Raw genomic sequence first — 16371 nt, 5'->3', positions numbered from 1 at the left:
TGGCAACTTACTAGAGTCGCATTGAAAAAACAAACAGACAGTCATATTTATACAAATAGAAGAAAAAGAAGAAGAAGTATTTTTGTCTTATAAATTAGAAATACAAATTCTGATAATAGAAGATAAAATAAGGATGGGAGGCCGCTTTTCTATAAAATCACCGGGCCGCTTGAAAAGTTCCAGCACGCCACTGCTCGTTATAACCAAATATGCCTCGTTATAGAGCGTTATAGTTCAATAGGAATTTCATGGGACACCTAATGTACCTCGTTATAAGGGAAACCTCGTTATATCCGTGTTCGTTATAGAGAGAGTCTACTGTATATATTGTCATCCGACATATACAAAATGTAATGTGCAACATCTACACGTTTGGCCCCCCCCTAAAAATTTTTATATGGGCGCCCATGTCTCTGACAGTATAACGACGAAACAAAAAACCATTCGATTGATTCCCTGTGTGCTGAACGGAGAATAACCAATCAGGTATAGGTGAGTTAAACGTATCCTGACCATATTCCGGAACCTTCCAAACCCCGTCGTCTTGTCGAGCTGAGCGAATTCGACGAGTCAAAACCCCATACTAAGCCACGCGAGCTGAGCGAAACGATCCTGCCATTTTCTTACCTTCTGGCGAGATGAGCGAGATGTCCTTTCCGTATACACCTATTTCGCGTTAATAAATAATTCCGATTTCTAATCTACTCGATCGTCGTTTAGTATCATTAATCATGTATCAAATAGGTCTGGATCCCGCGTATGAATAAAAAGTTTATTAATAGCAAGCTGAAAATTTGTTAATAGCTTAAGGGTGTCTAGTCGGACAAACTTTGATATATGGGAACACTGAAACAGGGGAAGTTTTAATTGTTAATTTGTTTAATTGTTAATTTTAATTGTTAACAGGTTAAAAATTTGGAACGTCAGACTACGAAAATGTCCCATGTATTTTGTCGGACAGAACTTCCAATTAATTTGTTAGCCGTTCATTAAACTGTCCTGCAAAAATCAGACTGCTATTTACCCCCAACTGGGCATTTTAATGAGTGGAACACGTAGGACATGTCAAATGACAGGAATTATGACAGGTGACAAATAGCAGTCTGATTTTTGCATGAGTGTTTAATGAAAAGGTAACAAATCAATTGAAAGTTCTGTCCGACAAAATACATGGGACGTTTTCGTAGTCTGACGTTCGAAACCTCTAACCTGTTCCACAATTAAAACTTTCCTTGTTTCAGTGTTCCCATACATCAAAGTTTGTCCGACGAGACACCGGTAAGCTATTAACAAATTTTCAGCTTGCTATTAATCAACTTTTTTTCATACGCCGGATCCACACCTAAAATATCGTCACATCGACTAGAGATTTACGAAAGTCCGATATAATAATAGTATATAGATTGTAAATATAGAGAAGTTCAAAATTTAAGACATAAGTGGATAAAGGTCATATGTCACATAATAATGTTTTTGAGTAATGAGCATTTTAGTGTCTTTGTTCCAAGTTAATTATTTTAGTCGAGGAAATGAAGCATTTTGGCTCGCAATTTTTTCGTCCAGCATGGATTTACTTGAAATTTTCATACAAAGTAGGGAATAGTCCAAGGATCATTTTCTATATCATGCCGCTGTATGCTAAAACCTTGGGGGTGGTTGCCACCCCATCTCGGGGGTGGGAATTTTTTATTACATTTTAACTATGTAAATCGATGTAAAAAGTGATTATAAGAAAAAAATGTTTTTTACATTTTCTTCGTAAAACTAATATTTTTCGAGTTATTCGCGCTTGAAAGTAACAGTTTTTCGATGAAAAAATCGACATTTTTAGAGGGTTTTTTGAGAACACCTCCAAAAATATGCATTTAATCAAAAAAACTGTGGATATCAAAATTGTATCTTTTAGTAACACAAACCAAATTGTTTTTCTGTAATATAGCTAAGACTAATACAAACCGAGATACGGCATGTTAAAAGTTAGCTTTTTTCGTCAAATGCATAATTTGAAATATTCAAAGTAAAATAACGGAAAAACTTTGCATTTTTAGAGGAAAACTTACCTAATCTTTTTTCAAGTATACAGTTAGGCCTATCAAAAAAAATAATAAAAAGTTTCTAGCCTGAAAAGTAAGCGACTAATGATCCAAAAAGGTCGGTAACAGCTTTTCTCTATGAAAAAATCAGTGAAAACAAACCCCTAACTACCCTGCTGATTAAAAATTGGTCTTTACCTTTCTGTAATTCCTTTTATATTTGTATTATAAATACACCCAAGAAGTTTGACCTATTTAAAAGTCCTAATTCTAAAAAAATTGGAGTTTAAATGGAAATTAATTTTTTGGAATTTACCATTTTTCACCGTTTACCTCAAAATATCTCCGAAAATACTGGAGATACGAAAAAAATTATAGATTACCAAATTATAGATTCTTTAATATCTAAAATTTCCTTGTACATAGATTTTCATTATAGTAAACAGTTAGCGAGATATAGCTGTTTAAAGCCTCTATTTACGAGCAGACACCCCCTTATTCGAGCCCTTTAATCCCACCCTAATTAAAAACTGAGAGATCTTACGGAATTTATTTTACACAGTCTTATAACTCTTCAAAAATCCTACAAAGTCATTATTGAAAAATCTTTTCACCGCCAAAAATGAAGGAGCTATGTTTATAAAACCATTTTTTTTTTTCGAAAAATTCGGATAGTCCGCTTATGGATAATTTTCAATGTACGTATAATACCACAGAACCGGTTCGTATACTGGAAGATGACTAAAAAACTATTTGTATTGTAAATAAATGTTTTTGTAATTCTTTAATTCTACTTTTTTTTCTGTATAGACCTATTAAAATATCTACTTATAAAAACTGCAATGTTATTAAGGGTGGTTTTTAAGGGTTGAAATATTATGATATTATATCCTAAAGTATAAAACAATCATTATTTAACCAATCAAAACCAAATTTTACCCATATTAAAGTATACAATGTTTTTATATAATTTTTGAAAATAAGGGGTTGTTTACACCCCTAAAAATAATCAACGCCCTTAAGAATGATATAGAATATGAAGTACAGGGTGAGATGATTCTAATCCCAAATTTTCATGCAAATCGATGCAAGCCGAAATTATTCTTTTAGGATAAGTAATTTTTTGTATATAGCTCCAACAAGGGTGGTTTTAAGGGTTGAAATATTATGATAGTATATCTTAAAGCATAAAACATTCATTATGTAACTAATAAGAACCAATGTTGACAATATTAAAGTTTAAAATGTTATTTTATAATTTTTTACAACTAGGGGTTGTTTTCACACTTACAAAACCAAAAGCGTACAACGTCTCAATATAGAAAATGAACTAGAGGGTGTAATGAGCCTAATCCCAAATTTTTGTACAAATCGATGCTGGACGAAAAAATTGCGAGGTTTTGACATTTTTTCAGCTTCATTTCCTCGACTATTTGTTTTATAAATTTGCATTACTATATTCTTTTAAACAGGTATCTGAAGGTACTTTTTACGCTTTAAATTAAATTTAAAAAAAGTTACCTAAAGCCAAATATTTCAAATTTTGTGGACATATTATTACCTTTATTCAAATAGTAAGTAGTAGAAAATTCTCCATGTTTACACGTGGATAAAGGTATGATGTCCAAACGCAATTTTGGACATAATACCTTTATCCACCACAATTCGGAAATCACTGTGTGGCATATTGCTTTAATACCTTCCTGTTATTTTTATTTTGCTAAAAATAGGTAATTTTAAAATTTTAATAAGTTAAACAGCATATTACAAGAACAAAAAGCTAATAAAACAATTTTCTAAAAAAATGTGACATATGACCTTTATCCACTTATCTATTTAATTATGGAATAAATTCATTTTCTCGAGAATAGGCCACTTTTGAGAAAAATCCCGAGACAGGTAGATTTTTATTTTTAAATTATGATTTTTTGACATATTATATGCCATAATAGTGGCGTCATCCATTTGGGCGTGATGACGTAATCTAGTGGTTCCCAACCTTTTATGTCTGGCGACCCACCTTCTGATGTTTTTTCATATTCGCGACCCATCCCTTCCCCACGCTACTCAGCTACTGTAAGCGTTACGCCGCGACCCACCTGAAATTCGCTCGCGACCCACTAGTGAGTCGCGACCCACCGGTTGGGAAACGCTGACGATGATTTTTTTAAAATGGAAACAGGTGTCGTGTGGTAGCTCATTTGAAACGTTATGCAATTGTCTATTCAGTAATATAAACATTAATATCATTATTTATACATGGTGGCCAAAAAATAATTATTATAAAATTAATTAAAAAAAAATCATATTTTTTACATACCTCGTATAACATTGATAAAATTTGATATCTGATGGCTGAGATTTAGATTTTAGACTATGCAGAGCATTTTATAATAGTCTAGGCGCCAGAGGGGTCACCGTGTCATATTCAATTCTGATGGACAAACTCAACGGTTTCTTATGGATTTTTGGCAGCTGATTACGAATTTTGAGGGGGGATTTCGATCCGAGTGGTCAAAAAATTGTTATAAACAATTTAATTGATTATAAATTGTTTATAAGGCTCTGGCTCATAAACTAAAAGAGATAAAAAAAATGTTTCAAATAAAATTTGTTCCTTAATAAAAAACGAAGAAATAACCGTTTACTAAACTTAAATCTAACAATTAGAACTCAAGATATTGTAAAATTAGTGCTCAATGCAAATTGCAAATTGCAAAATAAGTATTTTTCGAAGCTTTATCGATCGTAACTCGGCTTCTACGCATGTAAATGAGCCTTAGAAGGTGTCGTGTTAAAGCTTGATTAACAGGCTTCCAAACAAAGTTTGTTAAATTACTTGATCTTCATTTGTTTTAAAGTTATACCCGTTTGAAATTACAATTTGCTTAAAAATATTGTACATTCATTTGTTTATAAGGGTTTCAAGCAAATTTGAGCTATAATCATTTATACTTTAATGAACAATAATGATAGAAAAACTCACAAGGAACAATTTGAGGTTACGAAAATGTTCATAAGTTTATTTCTGGCCAAGGTTTCGATATTTTAATGGCGCGCTATGAGGCGGAAGATCGGCTTACAGTCAATTAAGTATTTTTCGACGCTTTATCGATCGTAACTCGGCTTCTACGCAGTAAAATGAGCTTTTCATGGTCTCATTTTAAAGCTGAATTAATAGACTTCCAAACAAAGTTGTCAAATTACTTTATCTTCATTTGTTCTAAAGTTATACTCGTTTGAAGTTATAATTTTCGTAAATAATTTGTACAATAATTTTTGTATAAGGGTTTTTAGTAAATTTGAGCAATAAACATTTATACTTTAATTAAAACTAATAATAGAAAAACTAAGAAGGTGTATTTTGAGTTTAGGAAAGTGTTCGTAGGTTTATTTTTGGCCAAGATATTGATAATATAATAGCACGCTCTGAGGCTCAAGATCAACTCTCAGTCAAGTAATAAATATCTTGGTAAATATACCGATCGACTGCTCTCGTGTTACACTATTTTGCTCAGGAAGCCATTATATGTATGATTCTTAATATGTCTATCAATGTCTACAATAATATAATATACTACTACTGTCAATTCTGTCTATTTGTTACAACAAAATCATTATCTCTTAATAGTGTAATGTGATATTGATTCGTTGCAATAATGAATAATTATTAATAATAAATTATGTAATATATGTCAAAAATATATCAACATCAAAGTGTCTTCTACTGAGAACGGTTGTGCACGTATAATTGAAACAGCAAATATTCGTAAAAATTTTTCTCTTGTTTTCTCTTGTTGAAGGAGGCATTTCTCTTGTTAAAGATATGCCACCAACATCAAACTCAATCCACTTACATATAAAACGAGCATTTTATGTGGTGTACACACAATTAACGTGCCTCGAAGATTCTGCAAAAGAACTTGATCCACTTGTTTATGGATATCTTATAGATAATGAAACTCTGAAGCCCCAAAAAGTTTTAATTTTAATGCCTTCAAAATCATAATTAGTACCACCATGTGTCTGTAAAAATTGCTCGAAAAATTTATGCAGAAGAAAAAAGCTGAGATTTCCTGTATATCTCGATGCAGCTGTATGAAAGAAAATGTTTGTAAAAATAGTAATAATAAATAATATCAACTCACCTTTTAGTTATATTTCTGAAATATTAGTTTTTAATGTGTTTTTTTCTGTCATTTAGTACAAAAAATAGAAGACAAAATAAATAGAATGAAATGTGATACGAGATACAGTATGATGATTTAATTATAAGAAGTATATGATAAAATTTTATTAGGATCTTCAAAAATGAAAAATGAAGATAACGTATATATACATAGAAATTGTAATTTGCGTCGAGATCTTAGCGCGTGAACCTTTACGCTGTGGGCCAATCTTGCGCCTCATAGCGCGCCATTAAAATATCGATATCTTAGCCAAAAATAAACTTACGAACAGTTTCATAAGCTCAAATTGTTCCTTTTGAGTTTTTCTATCATTATTGTTAATTAAAGTATAAATGTTTATAGCTCAAATTTGCTTGAAACCCTTATAAACAAATGAATGTACAATATTTTTAAGAAAATTATAACTTACAAATTTAACAAACTTTGTTTGGAAGCCTCTTAATTAAGCTTTAAAAGGGCACCTAATAAGGCTCATTTACATGCGTAGAAGCCGAGTTACGATCGATAAAGCTTCGAAAAATACTTATTTTACAATTTGCAATTTGCATTGTGCACTAATTTTACAATATCTTGAGTTCTAATTGTCGGATTTAAGTTTGGTAAACGGTTGTTTCTTAGTTTTTTATTAAGGAACAAATTTTATTTTAAACATTTTTTTGTATATTTTATAGTTTTTGAGCCAGAGCCTTACAAACAATTTATAAACAATTAAATTGTTTATAACAATTTTTTGACCACTCAGATCGAAATCCCCCCTCGAAATTCGTAATCAGCAGCCAAAAATCCATAAGAAACCGTTGACTTTGTCCATCAGAATTGAAAATGACACGGTGACCTCTATTTGTCGCCTAGACTATAAAGAATAACTTTTTTTCGTAAAATTGATAAAAAGTTTTCCATATGGTTCCTAGTTACGCAGACGTGTATAAGAGCTCAAAATTTTTGAATTTTCGTAATTAAACAAATATAAACATATTTTATTAAAGTAAAATGATGAATTCAACGATATTTTTAAAATTATTTACACAAAAAAATTGTTACTGTTTAAACAATTAATAAACAATTAGCGTCGAAATCTGTGAGTAGAAATTTTTACTGTAACATATTATAAACTAAAAAAAAGTTTTAGAAAAATATAAGCCTGTTTGAATTTTTCCGAAACAATGCAAGTTTTCGTTCTCTATAGACTCCCCTATATTGTTATATTTTTTGTTCGTTTTTTACAGAAAATTAAAATTGCGCTGAATCGAATTTTTAATCACATACAACGTAAAAAAATAAATTCTGGACAGTTTGCCTATTTTAATGGGGGTACCTTTCTACTTTTTCAAAATACCCTCATAACGTTTAATTCCCACGTATACCTCTACCTCGCATAATTTTAACATAGGTACATAATATATCTCTGATTACACTAGTCAACAAATTAACAAAAAAAAGTTGCGACTGATGTTAAAATGGCTGTATCGGGGAGTTACAAGCATCCAGACTGCGAATTCAAACACCAAAATGTTCCACCACGTATATATTTTGAGTTATCTTCTTCTTAAAGCTTCGCGCATTTCTGCATATGCGTCCACCGTACATTGTCTGGTCATGTGAAATATTAGATTTGGAGTTATAGAATGCATCAAATATGGCTGTTTATTATAAAAATTTTTATATACTATATACATTTAAGTTCAACACTACTAGAAACAAAAATTATATTAAGTATTTTGTACACAATTTTTTGCATATCCCAATTTTCCCATATCACTATTTGGATTAACACAAACACACTTTTATCCTGCATAGTAAAAAACGAAGATAGCTCCTGGTTACAGTTCTTAAATGTTATAAGTTGTCCTGGCTAGTAAATTCCATTAAAAAATCCATTATTGTAATCTAGAGCCTATGGGTTAAGCATGTCCTTTGGACAAGTGAAGGTCTCGAACTAAATAATGTAATTCGGCTTTTTGGATGCAATAAGGTGCTTTTACGTCGCTTTCGGGAAAATAAGAATCATTATTTTCCGATACATCATCAGATTCACTTTTGTCACCATACATTTCCAAATCTTTCTCCTGATTTGCCGAGGTCCTGGAACTGGTAAATCTTCTCCATGAAAAACCGGTTTTATTGCTGAGGTAATATCTGGATATTTAATTTTATGCTTGTTCTTCCTTGAAAACCCAGACACTTTTGTCATGCAAGAGTAACAGTCGTTAAAATGGTTAAGAACTATATAAGTTTAAATGGTTAGGTTTACTGATTAAGGACTACCTTTGGTTTGTTCTTTATTTAAATGCTAATGTGTTATTCGTAGACATTAGATATCCCAGTGTGGCCAAATTATTCACAATTTTTAGGAAAAACGGTAACTTGATAAGATCACGCCACGATATATCACAAATGACTGTTTTAAAAAAAATTATTAAAATACTCATAACTTAAAAAGCACAACTCATTTTTTTTGAAAAAATCATAACTCAAAAATCTTACGTGTTGGGAACTTTTTACCATCATAATCATATTTAGAGAGCATAAATTAACAAAAAACACCATTTTGCATTCCAGTCGCAAATTGGTTGTAAACTAGTGTTATTAGTCCAAGTAATGAAGCTTAAAATAGGACAAAACCTCGCAATTTTTACAGAATGGATCGATTTGCTTGAAAATTTGAGAATAAGTGGTGGATAGTCCAAGAGTCAAAATCTATATGATGCTGAAAGGCGCTTTTACCATGGGGGTGGTTGTCACCCCATCTCGGGGGTGGAAATTTTTTATTATATTTTGACCGCAAAAGTTAGTAAAAACATTCATTCCTAACAAAAAACGTTCTATACATTTTTTTGATAAAATTAATAGTTTTCGATTTATTCGCTATCGAATGTGTTAACTTTATATCGAAAAAATCAATGTTGTTAATAAGTTTTCGGCTAATAACTTCAAAAGTTTTCGTTTTATCAAAACAACTTTACTTAACAAAAATGTACCTTTTGAAACAATAAGTAAAACCGTTTCTTTTAGTTTTTTTAAGACCCATAGTAATCGAACTATACATTATTAAATGTTAGCTCTTCTTCGTCAAATGCTAAATACTGTATTTTCAAAGTGAAAAGACGGGAAAACTATGCATTTTTTGCACAAAGCAACCTCCTAATCACCACCCTAAGTAAAATTAGTCATTAACCTTATTTGGGCTTCTTTATTTTTATATTATTAATAAGTTCTAGAAGTTTGACCGGCTTAGAAAGATTGGTTTTTAAAAAAATGGAGTTAGAAGCGAATAACGAATTTTTGTAGTTTGGAAAAAATGGTTTTTCTTCAGAATAGAAAGATTAGCATCAGAGATACGAAAAAATGTTTAAATACGAAATTGTAGCTTATTTAATTCTCAAGAAACTGGTTTGCAAAAATTTTTACTATAACAAAAATTGAGTGAGCTATTAATAATTAAAACTTGTAATAACATGCAAAAACCACCTTTACCAACCCTTTAAAAGTCACCTCTTTTTGCGATTGAGGATTTTAAAAACAATTAATATTAATAGTCTTATAGACCTTATAAAAGCCTACAAAATTCATTTTTGCCAAACTCTCTAAGATAAAAAATAGAAAAGTTACGGTTAAAAAATCAATATATTTTTTGAAAAAAAAAAAGGAGAAATCAAATTGGAAGCATAATAATGTAGTTTTAGCAATGTTTTTAGTCATTGGCCTTATTCATTCTTCTTTATTTATGTATTAATAATAGATTCTAGAAGTTTGACTGGCTTAGAAAGATTAGTTTTTAAAAAACTGGAGTTAAAAGCGAATAACGATTTTTTGCAGTTTGGTAAAAAATGGCTTTTTCTTCAGAATAGAAAGATTAGCATCAGAGATACGAAAAAATGTTTAAATATGAAATTGTAGGTTATTTAATTCCCAAGAAATTGGTTTGAGAAAATTTTTTCTACGGCAAAAATTAAGTGAATCGTAAATTAGTGTATTATTGAAAAACACTTATTTTTTCGATATAAAACTAACACTTTCGATAGCGAATAAATCGAAAACTATTCATTTTATCAAAAAAATGTATAGAACATTTTTTGCTTAGAATGAATGTTTTTATCAACTTTTGCGGTCAAAATATAATAAAAAATTTCCACCCCCGGGATGGGGTGGCAACCACCCTCATGGTAAAAGCGCCTTTCGACATCATATAGATTTTAATCCTTGGACTATCCACTACTTGTTCTTAAATTTTCAAGCAAATCGATCCATTCTGTAAAAATTACGAGGTGAAAAGCTTCAGTTCCTGGACTATATTAAGCATGCGCATAAAAAATATATTTTATGAGTTTTATAGTAAAATATTTAGATATATTTATGTACTTATCAAGGTTGAATTCCGCAGCAGCCTCACTAGGGTCAGGAACGGAAGATAGTTTTTCAGGTATGTCGATGTACACGATGTCAGGTTTGTCGACGATGGGTGGATCAAGTACAGTAGGCGATTTATTTGGTATGTTCTGTGGTGGTGGTATCTGAGGGGTTACTGTAGTGACTCTGTCTGGAATCAGTTTTGGTATTCCCGGAGTTGCTGTAGGTATGTCAATTGGACTTTTAACAGGGATATCGTCTTCTGAAATATCTTGTTCAGTTTCAGGTTTGTAGAATCCTTTTTCGTGTCTAATAAAATTGGATTTGTGTATGTACCTAACGTTAACTATCTCGGTTCCTACTAAAAGTAAAAATAAACAATATATTATTATTTTATTAGCGATCAGGCGGTAGAAAATTCATAAAGGCAAAAAGGGGGATAAGGATAATAATTAACGTCCACATACGTGGACCAATGTGACTTAAGATGGTAATAATCCTATCGTGTTTAATAATCCCATGTCGATGGTGCAGCATTAATTGCTGATAACGAAGATGACATGTAAAGGCAGCTCCACACCTGCAATATCACAGCAAACAAATTAATATTAGAACATATAAGAACATAGATCACAAGCCAAGCAGCAAGAATAAGTGGTTGCCTCCGAGAAACCATATATGAAGAAACAAATATCTGACCACGGAAAGCAAAATGAAAGTAATGGCAACAGTAAGACCAATCCTAACATATGCAGCGGTGACAAGGACCAATTCAAGAAAGACGAAACAACATATCAACAATATCGAAATTAAAGTATTAAAATTAATAGCGGGCATGTCATTAAGAGACAGACAAAGCAACAGAAGTATACGTGAACGATGCAAAATTTAAAATATTAATAGGTAGATAAAAACGAGAAAAAAAACTGGAACGAACATGTAAATCGAATGGGACCAGATAATAAGCAAACATTTGTAAAAACGACAAGTCGTATAGCAGACGACCCGTTGGAAGGATGCCGAAAAGGTGGAAAGACAATGTACGGTCAACAACAACTGAAACAGAATAAGTAATAGCAGACAAACAGAAGTATTTCTAGTCGCACGAAGAAAAAGACTTTGCTCACCGTTATCAGGAGGTATAAAAGTGACTAGTGTAGTAGTAACAGAAGAAGTACATAAATTTTTAAAGAACAACAAAGCAGGGGCCCAAGACCCCAGGACCAGGGAACATAACGGCTGAGCTAATGAAATATGGCATAACATAATTATATGACAACCTAGCCAAACTCATTCAAAGCATCAACGGAGTGGAAATTCCAGAGGAATGGAAAACATAATTTATATCCACCATACATAAAAAAGGAAACAAGAAAAATGATACGCACAAAGAAAAGGAACTATGAACAACAAAAATATGAAGCTATGGAGAGAGACCGACCCAAAACAGGCTTCAGAGAATCCTATAAAGCAGTCTCCACAGAGAAAAGAGGACATAGAACCAATTCTGCCTATACACTGAGAGACAATCAAGGCCATATGACAACAGACGATAAAGAACTAACAGAAGAATGGAAAGGGCATTTCAGGGACCTTCTAAACATCATACAGGAAGAACAGCACAAAGAAGAGATATATATAACAGCAGACATGCCCGTCGAAAATCCCTCTTTTGAAGAAACCCGAAAGGCCTTAAATAAGCTGAAAAATCACAAAGCGCCGGGTACGGACGAGATACCAGCAGAATTTCTGAAATATGATGGAGAAACACTACATCGCCAAATCCACCAATTAATAACACAAATATGGTTGAAGAAAGGATACCAGCAAGATGGAAGGAAAACATCATAGTGCCCATCCACAAAAAGGGGACAAAACAAAATGCGCGAATTACAGAGGAATTTCACTCTTAAACACGGCATATAAAATCCTCTCAAACATCATTCTTACTAGACTAAAACCTTATGCTGAAAACTTCCTAGGAGAATATCAAGCCGGTTTTAGGGCAAACAGATCCATAATAGATCAACTATTCACGCTGAAACAGCTTCTAGAAAAGGGATGGGAGTATAACAGACCCATACACAATCTCTTCAAAGACTCTCGACAGGTATATGACAGCGTAGAAAGAAGCCAAGTATGGAATGCCATGGCGGAGTTCTCAATACCAAAGAAACTCATTCGGATGACTTAAGTCTGTATGGAGGGTGGAATATCAAAAGTACGTATAAATAATAAACTATCTGACAGCTTCGAAATCAACAGTGGACTCAAACAGGGTGATGCGTTATCTCCACTACTTTTTAACCTTGTATTAGAGAAAGCCATGAGGTCGGCCGAAATAAAAACAGAACTGCTATCGGTTCAAGGTCCCAAGTTATTACTAGCATGCGCAGATGACACTGATGTCGTTGGAGACTCCATCCTATCCACAAAAGCCATTTTCAACAAGGTGGAAGGAGCAACAAGCGAAGTAGGGCTGAGGATTAATGAAGAGAAGACGAAATATATGTGTATAAATAGAACGACACGAAAAGACAGGATAGGACAAAATCTGACGGTCAACACCTTCAATTTCGAAAGAGCACAACGTTTTAAGTATCTGGGGGCCGTAATCACAGCTGACAACGATGTTACTGAAGAAATAAAAGGCAGAATCCAATCAGAAAATCGCTGTCTATTCGCACTGGATAAGCTTATAAAATCAAAAAATCTTATAAGAAGTTCCAAGATTAAAATTTGTAAATCCATCGTCAGACCTGTACTAACATATGGTTGCGAAACGTGGACCATGACCAAATCAAACGAAGAAAAGCTCAGACGTTTTGAACAAAAAATACTTAGAAAAATTTTCGGACCTCACCACGACATTAACACAAACCAGTATAGGATCAGCACCAACTTCGAATTAAAAGAACTCTACGATGACATCGATATTGTCCAAGAAATTAAATCACAGCGACTAAGATGGGCAGGCCACGTGCACAGACTTCATAACGAGAGACTTTTAAGATTGGTATGGGAGGAGATTCCTACAGGCAAAAGACCACTCGGACGTCCCAGAATGCGATGGAGAGATAACATCCAAGCAGATCTCCGAAAAATGAACATCCCATTTGATCCTAGGTTGATGGAAGACCGAACCAATTGGAAGAAAGTTGTACAGTCAGCCAGGACCCACCCAGGGTTGTAGCGCTACGTGATGATGATGATACATAAAAAAGGCAGACGGGAAGAGCAGGCAGGATTTAGGTCAGGGGGTTTATTGAGAAGAATCTGACCGTCAACCCGGAGCATGTTGTACGTGGACTTAAGAAAAGCATATAATAGCTTCTTACCAAGCAAACTACATTGTATACCAAAACAATTGTATACCAAAACCAGAGCAAGAGTGAAAGTTGGAAGCAGTCTATCGAGAGGTTGCCAAATTAGCAAAGGCCTAAAACAGGGGTCTGCCCTTCGCTGTGATTATTTAAGTCCAACCTCAGAACAGGCCTCGAACAAACTCTAAAACTTTGGAAACGTAAATGTAGAAACAAGGGATTATCGATCAATAACAATACAATATCCACATTGTCATTTGCAGACGACCAACTTGTACTAGCGCAAGAATACGATGATATAGAATAAGTACCAATAGACCAGGAAGAATCTGTTTTTAGGTGGATGTGAGAGGTGGCATTCGGATTTTTGCGGATAAAGTTAGGTGATAGCTTCGTTAATAATAATTGACTTATGCTCCTTCTCAAATAGGCCCGGAACATTAATAAAAAAAATAAAATATTTAAAAATTTCAAAAAATTTCGTTTTTTTCTACTTTCTTTGCTTATAACTTTAAAACGATTCATAAAGATAATTAAATTTTGTATCAGATACGATTGGTTAAAAATGTCTTAATTTAACACCCTTGCTGCAAAATAGCAATAAATATAAAATAAGGGGACAAAACAAGCCTGTTTTATTCAATGTTTTCCATCACTTAGGTTACACATGGAACCTTCCTAATTCGCTTAGAAAATTTCTGTAATGTGCTAACACCGTCCACCAAATTTCATTAAAATTGTCTAACTAGATTTTGCATAAAATTTTTTAAAATCTTACACAACAAAAACTAGAACATACAAAAATTTGTAAATTTTTTTACATATAAAGAAGCACTCCACCTATCTAACGCACTTTACAGAATTAAAATCGGATTATTTAAGCAGCCTCAGCAATGTTTTAAAGTTATAAACAATTTTTTGGCTTATAAACAAACTAGTACTGTGTCCAGGAGGGGATGCTACGGGCTCTTTTATTTAGATGGACTTATCCAAATTTTTTTTATGTATTTTGACCCGTAGAACACGAATTTTTTGGGTAATAGTTGATCCGGATGTAGATAAGATTGTTATAAACAAAGAACTTCAGGAATTAAATAACATCGATTTTTCGCAAAATAAAACATTTTTTTGTATTTCTTGGGTAATTCTAAGCAAACAATATTCTTACAAATTTTTTCGTAGGATGCATAGTTTTCGAGATAAACGCGGTGTAACATTAAAAAAATCGAAAAATTGCAATTTTTGAACGAGAATAACTTTTGATTAAAAAATAAAATAGCAATTCTGCTGACAGCATTTGAAAGTTTAAGTCAAATTATACCGGTTTTAATTATTTGCATTGCTAAAAATTAATGTTTTTATTATTAAACAAAGCTATTTGTTTATAAGCCAAAAAATTGTTTATAATTTTAAAACATTACTGAGGCCCCTTAAATAATCCGATTTTAATTCTGTAAATTGTATTAGATAGGTAACCTTTATATATGTAAAAAACTTAGCCAACTTCTAAATGGTCTACTTTTTGTTCAGAAAGATTTTAAAAAAATTGAACTTTTTTAAAAACATGTATATTGCAAATTTATTATGCAAAATCTATTAGGTCGATTTTAATGAAATTTGGTAGACCATTTAAGTAAGTTATAAGAATTTTCTAAGCGAATTACTAAGGTTCTAAATGCCACCAAAGTGGTTAAGAAACATTGAATAACAAAAGGCGTATTTTGCCCCCTTATTTTGTATTTATTGCCATATTGCAGAAAAGGTAATACCTTAAGACATTTTTGACCAGTCGTATATCATACAAAATTCAATGATCTTTATTTTATTTTTCTACGACTTTGTTCCAAAAAAAAATTCGAATTTTTTAAATATTTTAATTATTTTATTAATGTTCCGCGCATATTTGAGAAGGAGCCTAAGGCAATTATTATTACTGAAGGTGTCACCTAACTTTATCTGAAAAAATCCGAATACAAAAATACACGTTTTTTTACAGATTAGTTCTGGTCTACAAGGAAATTAATTGAGGAGTAGGTACAAAAAAGGGAAATTGGAAATAAACTTTAATTTTTGAGTTACTTTTAATCGAAATCAATCGACAGTCATTATTTGGATGGTTCTCGAGGTCGCTGAATACGAATATAATAACGATGATGGTCCTCCTAGGACCAGCTACCTGGTGCCCAGGGTAAACCTAGAGTTTCACATTATGCTGCATTTTGCATTCATTTATAGATCAGGGCGGATCTGTGAAAAATCTTCTGTTAGGTGACAATTTTAACAATAATAATTGACTTATGCTCCTTCTCAAATATGCCCGGAACATTAATAAAAAAATTAAAAAATTTAAAAATTTTGAGAAACATCGATTTTTTTCTACTTTATTTGATTATAACTTTAAAACGATTCATTTTGGAACAAAGTCGTAGAAAAATAAAATAAAGATAATTGAATTTTTTATGATAAACGACTGGTTAA

General features: G+C 32.3%; 1 protein-coding gene across 1 annotated transcript in view; it reads right to left on the bottom strand.

The window, feature by feature from the left end:
• Positions 1 to 16371, bottom strand: part of LOC114333077 (serine protease gd-like) — an 86293-nt gene that overhangs the window by 49119 nt on the left and 20803 nt on the right. The window contains exon 4 of the mRNA XM_028282901.2: positions 10583 to 10931. Within this exon, the coding sequence (XP_028138702.2) occupies positions 10583 to 10931 (349 nt within the window). The remainder of the gene's footprint in view (positions 1 to 10582; positions 10932 to 16371) is intronic.

Source organism: Diabrotica virgifera, chromosome 7 (assembly GCF_917563875.1).
Source record: "Diabrotica virgifera virgifera chromosome 7, PGI_DIABVI_V3a".
NCBI classification, from domain to species: Eukaryota; Metazoa; Arthropoda; class Insecta; order Coleoptera; family Chrysomelidae; genus Diabrotica; species Diabrotica virgifera.
Note: the sequence above shows the minus strand (reverse complement) of the source record. Positions and strands in the feature narration are given on the sequence as shown.